This window comes from Silurus meridionalis, chromosome 12 (assembly GCF_014805685.1).
Source record: "Silurus meridionalis isolate SWU-2019-XX chromosome 12, ASM1480568v1, whole genome shotgun sequence".
In the NCBI taxonomy this organism is placed as follows: domain Eukaryota; kingdom Metazoa; phylum Chordata; class Actinopteri; order Siluriformes; family Siluridae; genus Silurus; species Silurus meridionalis.
The window spans coordinates 23355403-23361402 of record NC_060895.1 but is presented as its reverse complement, the minus strand read 5'-3'; the positions used below and the strand labels follow the sequence as shown (position 1 = coordinate 23361402).

Here is a 6000-nt window from a genome sequence, read left to right as displayed (position 1 = left end):
GAATAATAATAATAATAATTATTATTATTATTAGTATTATTATTATTATTATTATTATTATAGTTTTTTATTAATTGTAGTAGTAATAGTTAGGGGTTGACAATATGACCAAAAAAAAAAAAAAGGGTGGTCATTTATATGTAAGGAAGGAAGGACAAAGATAAAAAGAAAGATAGAAGGAAAGAAAGAGAGAACATTTGTATACTGTCGGATTTGAAAGCATTTCAGGTGTTAAATATTTGCCTAATCCTATTTATTATCCATGACCTTTACCTTCACATCAGGATCTTTTGATCCTTTTGTAGACTTGTATCTTTTACAAATATTTCATCAGTACTAACCGCTGATCCGTCTTCTCATGTTCAACCTGAAAACCAAATGTCGACGGAGTGATGCAACAAAATGGCTGAAGGGCTTTTTTTTTTTTGCGTTATGAAACTGGGTTAGGTGTGAAGTTTCTGGTTTCAGTGTCTGTGAAGGGTCCAGGATGGAACATAGTATTTAATATGAGTCGTATGTTCCTCTGCAGTAGCATGTTTATCATGATCATTTATTCATCACTGCAGATCAGTTCACTCTTTATATGATTTCGGTTCTCGTCACACAGTTCCTGAGAGAGGACCTGAACTACCACGACCCCAAAGCCAAACACAACACTTTTCATGGGGATGACCAGTTCATCAGTGTGGAGGACCTGTGGAACGCATGGAAGAGCTCCAAAGGTACACATCTCTGTCTGTCTGTCTGTCTGTCTGTCTGTCTGTCTGTCTGTCTGTCTGTCTCTTCCATTTATTTACTTATTCTTTTAATTTCAAATTTTTTATTCTTTATCGACTATTTTATATATACAGTGGAACCCGGTTATGTCGATGTCCTAGGGGGTCGCCAAAAAGCATCGAGGTAGCCGATGATCAAGATAAACGAAAATCAAAATGGTGGCAAAACATTAACGTGCTTGAAATTTCTTTATGTACATGATGTGCGTTAATAAATGAGAATGTGCATGCACGTGTTTTTGAAGGTTTTTTTTTACACAACAGCGTTGCCGTGATTTGTTTGATGAAGGCATGCTATAAAAATACATACATGTTTGTTAACTGTCAGGAATCCACCTGCCACGCCCCCTTTGGCTCCCTTCAGCGTGTCGGGTGCTTTCTCGCCCGCTTTCTCTGAAGCTCCCGTCGTTAAAGCTCCCGATAAAAAAAATGCTTAGAAAAAGCGAGAATTTGGCGGTTCCACTTCAAAAACGTCGACTTAATAGGGTTGTCGAGGTAACCGAGGGTGAGATAACCGGGTTCCACTGTGTATATATATATATATATATATATATATATATATATATATATATATATATATATATATATATATATATATATAATAGTCAAAAAATAATTAAAAATGATATATATTTTTTCATCTTATTTCACATTGTCATGTCTTGATTTTAATTTATTTATGTAATTTTTTACATTGATTAAAATTTTTTTTTATTATCATTATTATTTCCTTAGTTTATTCTTGAAGAATTTTGTTTTGTTTGAATTTTTTCTGTTTAGTCTGTCTATCCATACAGACAGACAGTGTTTATCGGGTGTTTATTCGGGAGGTAATGAGAGCAAAGCGATGTACTTGGAGAGAAGCTGTGACACGAAACCAGCCTTCAACACCTCATTGAAGTCACTGATAAGTTTTTAGCTGCTGCTGAATCGCGGAGGCTCAGATCCTCTTCGGTTCTCGTCTCATTTACGCAGCTCTACAGAACACACACAGCCCAGAGGGTGCATAATGAGTCAGATTGAGCTTAACAACACACACACACACACACACACACAAGCCTTTTGTATTTGACCTTCTGGTTTCACGTCATTGCCCCTGCAGCGTTCCCAGCAGACTTTTAATGGGGTGATTCTTGCGTTAATTACTCCAGCAGTCACGATCATCACTACACTTCCAATTAAATCCATTAGATCATTAAGCTGGTCGTGATTATTACACCTTCGTTGTTGTTGTTGTTGTTGTTGGGTGAAATCTCTCACTCCGTGACCGAACAGCGATGTTTTTGCCCTCCTCACACTCCTTAATGAGGCGGTGGTAGTGATGATTTTTTGTTGGTTTCTATAGTAACGTTTTGTTTACTTCCCCCAGTGTATAACTGGACCGTGGACGAGGTGGTGGACTGGCTGGAAGCCTACGTGGAGCTGTCGCAGTACGCAGAGGCTTTCCGCAAAATGAACTTCAACGGAACCTCAATGCCTCGGTATGGCATTGAGTCTTCATTCTCAGTCTTCATTCTCCTCTCAAGGAAAGATAGAGATGAATAAAAAGAAATCAGGGGAAGGAAGAAGGGCAAGAAAAGAAGGAGGGGAAAATAAAAAGAAAGGAAAGAAGGCAAGAAAAGAAGGGGGAATGACTGCAGGGAATGATGGAAAGGAAGAAAGGAATGAAAAAATATGAAGAAAGAAAGAAAGAAAGAAGGAAAGAACATGAGCAAGGAAAGAAAAAAGATTTTAAAAAAAAAGAACAAAAGAGAAAGCAAAGAAAGAAAGAAAGAAAGAAAGAGAAAGAAAGAAAGAGAAAGAAAGAAAGAAAAATCAGTAGAAAGAATTAGGAAAGAGGCACAAAAAGAAAGAAAGAAGGATAGAAATAAATAGAAGGCGATTGAGAGAAAGGAAGAAAGGAAGAAAGGAAGAAAGGAAAGAAAAAAGAACAAAAGAAAAAAAGAAAAAAAGAAAGAGAGAGAAAGAAAGAAAGAAAGAAGGAAAGAAAGAAAGAAGGAAGGAATGAAAGAAAGAAAGAAGGAAGGAAGGAAAGAGAAAGGAAAAAAAAATAAAAGAAAAAAAAAGAAAGAAAGAAAGAAGGAAAGAAAGAGAAAGAAAGAAAGAAAGAAAGAAAGAAAGAAAGAAAGAAAAATCAGTAGAAAGAATTAGAGAAAGAAGCACAAAAAGGAAGTAAGAAGGAAAGAAGAAATCAATAGAAGGCGATAGAGGGAAAAGGAAGGAAAGAAGGAATTAAAGAAAATGGAAAAAAGGAAACGTAATGAACACTTTTTGTATTGATTGTTTGCACTTTTACTCACCTACAGTGTAAATTCATTTTAATCCACAATTCTATATTTCATATTTTAATTTAATTACTGTTAGTAAATGTTCATGTTTTGTGCATGTGGAAGCGTGTAAATGTGCTTTTAGCATTTTATAAGTCCATCTTTTTATATTACCCTCATTTAATAATAATATAAAAAAATAAATAAATAATGTATTTATTTATTCCTCAGTCTGGCTATGAAGAACTCTACTCTCATGGTGAGCGTGCTGAAGATCCTGGACCGCAGTCACAGTCAGAAACTTCAGCTGAAGGCTCTGGACACCGTTCTGTTTGGCGCCCCCATGAGTAAGACCTCCTTTTCCTTTCTTTTTTTTTTCTTCTTCTCATTTATAAAAAAAAATGTAAAAAAGCACAGAAAGCTGGCATGATCATCTATAACCAGTCACACCAGACGTTCAATCGTCCATGCTGTCGGACATTTGAGAAGAAAACGGTAATAAAGAGAATCTAAAAATCCCTCTACGCTCTGCGTACGAATTCTGCCTGAAGGTTTGCATGAGCGCATTGACTTTCCCTGGACATGCAAAGCAGCATAACTGCGAACTCGTCTTTCTGCATGATTTGCATCTCATCACCCACAGCGCTTCCCTGAGGAACGGATGAAGCTCATACTCGTTTCTTTACTCGTCCCATTTTTTTTTTCTCTCCGTAATAAACATCTGTGCTGTTTGTCCGATTCTCAAAAGCCACACCCACTTAGCTTCTGCTCCCCGATATGCCTGGACTCGTCTGGAAGATCTCGCGAGCTGTGAGACAGAGAATCGCTCGGTATGCTAAGCACAGACCTCTAGCGCTCTCTGGAACAGATAAGCGATTCAGTCCGAGTTTCTGCTCTGCGGTCACGCCTCGGGCTCGCCAACGCCGGATCAGTGCGTTATTGTGCGTCACGTGTCCTCCTGCTATTCATCATTTACATGCGATCGTATCTGCATTTCTATTACCACAGGCCATGCGAGCGTTCCTTCTTTTAGCAGACTTCACTGCGGTAGATCCAGAAGTTGCCTTCACCAGCGTGACACCTGACCATAAGATTTACATGTGCTCCTTTCTGAACGTTCCAAAGAACCCATGTGTTCATAGAGCAGATTTTTTTCATTCTCCAGCGTCTGGAGACGTCTTAAAAAAAGGTGCGCCTCCAACATTCTCATGAAGGCATCACGTATGGATGGAAGAATCGGGTGTCCCGATATTTTTCGATGTGAATTCTGGATGGATGGATGTTTTTCATCCTTTCTGTGGTAGAAATCGACGTCTAGTCTTGGTGTGTGTGTGTGTGGGACGTTTTTTTCTTCTTCATGAAACCGAGCAGTGTGTGTGTGCTCAAGTGTTTAGGCGGGAAAAAAAGATGAAGGTATAAAGATCAGACGGGGATAAGAAGCAATGGGTCTGCATGTGACATGTCCTATTGTGTGTGTGTGTGTGTGTGTGTGTGTGTGTGTGTGTGTGTGTGTGTGTGTGTGTGTGTGTGAGAAAAGGCACAGCTGTGGTGAACGTGCTGAGGATCTTGGTGCTGTGCAGGTCTGTGTGTGACAGCAGCGTTTCTCAGACGTACCTGCCCCCTGCTGATCACCACGTGATTACGTTCACCTCTAACAGCCAGGCTCGCTCGCTCTGTGCTTTCCTTTTTATTTCCACGCGTCAGCTTTTATCATGTGCACACACACACACACACACACAGTGCCAAATAGGTGACACATTTCACTTTCTCAGCCCTTTGTACTCCAAAGCTTAAAATCCAGCTGGTAGCGACAGGAAAGTCAAAACTCCTCCAAGATTCTGTTTTAAGGGGTGGGTGTGTGTGTGTGTGTGTGTGTGTGTGTGTGTGTGTGTGTGTGTGTATACATTAGGGATGATAAGATTCAGCGATTCGCTTCGGGTTTCTTTGGCGTAAAAGTTGCCGTTGTGATGCATCGCATACAAGTTTGCATTTGTATCCGTTTTGCATCAGTTAAAATCCCGTTTATTTATATATAATTATTAGCAGATGCGCTCATCAAATATTGGTCACGAATTATCGCTCACTTTCTAAACAATAAAGTTTAAAAAAAATATATGTAGATCGAATTCTCGTCGCTAAACCGTTTGTCGAACGTGAATACGACGTGTCGCAACGATACGGAGACCGAGGCGTGTCATGAGAGTCACATCGAATACAGATTAACATGGCAGAGGTAGAGCTGTAACTTTCTGCACACACAACAGGAAAACACTACAAAGGCGTGTGTGTAAAAGGGTCATGCATTAAAAAAAGAAAGGCACTAAAGTAAATTGATGATTTGCTGTGTGTGTGTGTGTGTGTGTGTGTGTGTGTGTGTGTGTGTGTGTGTACATGAGCCTTATCCTCGGGTAACACACACAATTGCAAGGTAAGAATGTGGGCCTGTGGGTTTTTTTTCTGTGTCTCTACAACGATTTAAATACACACCTTGAGGAGCATCTGCAGAACGTCTGCATACACACACACCTGTACAACACATCTCCTGGACTTTCCACTCGTCTGCGTCTGTACCACAGCGCAGAATAAACGGCGGTAAATAAATAAGCAATTTTCACATTAATGCACATTTTCCAGGTTCTCTATAGTTTCTGTGGTAACCGTTAATTCTGAAGAATTTCTTCGGCACAATTCTCAATTCACATCTCCGGAAATATCCGCATCCAGACATTTTTGATGGAGTAGCAATAATCGTGCCCATTCCTGCTCTCTTGACCTCCGTGATCCATCATGAGCCGTTAATTAACTCAGCAGCTTACTGCAGCTGAGGATGTTCTCCACTGGAACAGCGTAAAGGTCCACAAGGTTACAGTGGAGGGTTCAAGTTTGGAATCATGAAGATTGATTTGGACTGTAATTAATTGGGCTGCTACACCATCTCAGGGTTTCCAACTGTCGTG

General features: G+C 39.6%; 1 protein-coding gene across 6 annotated transcripts in view; it reads left to right on the top strand.

Moving 5' to 3' along the window:
- The window catches only part of stim1a (stromal interaction molecule 1a), a 44466-nt gene that overhangs the window by 15074 nt on the left and 23392 nt on the right, over nt 1-6000 (top strand). For all 6 annotated transcript variants that reach the window (XM_046862289.1, XM_046862291.1, XM_046862288.1 and 3 more), the window contains exons 4-6: nt 608-722; nt 2146-2257; nt 3275-3390. In XM_046862289.1, coding sequence (XP_046718245.1) covers nt 608-722; nt 2146-2257; nt 3275-3390 — 343 coding nt within the window. The remainder of the gene's footprint in view (nt 1-607; nt 723-2145; nt 2258-3274; nt 3391-6000) is intronic.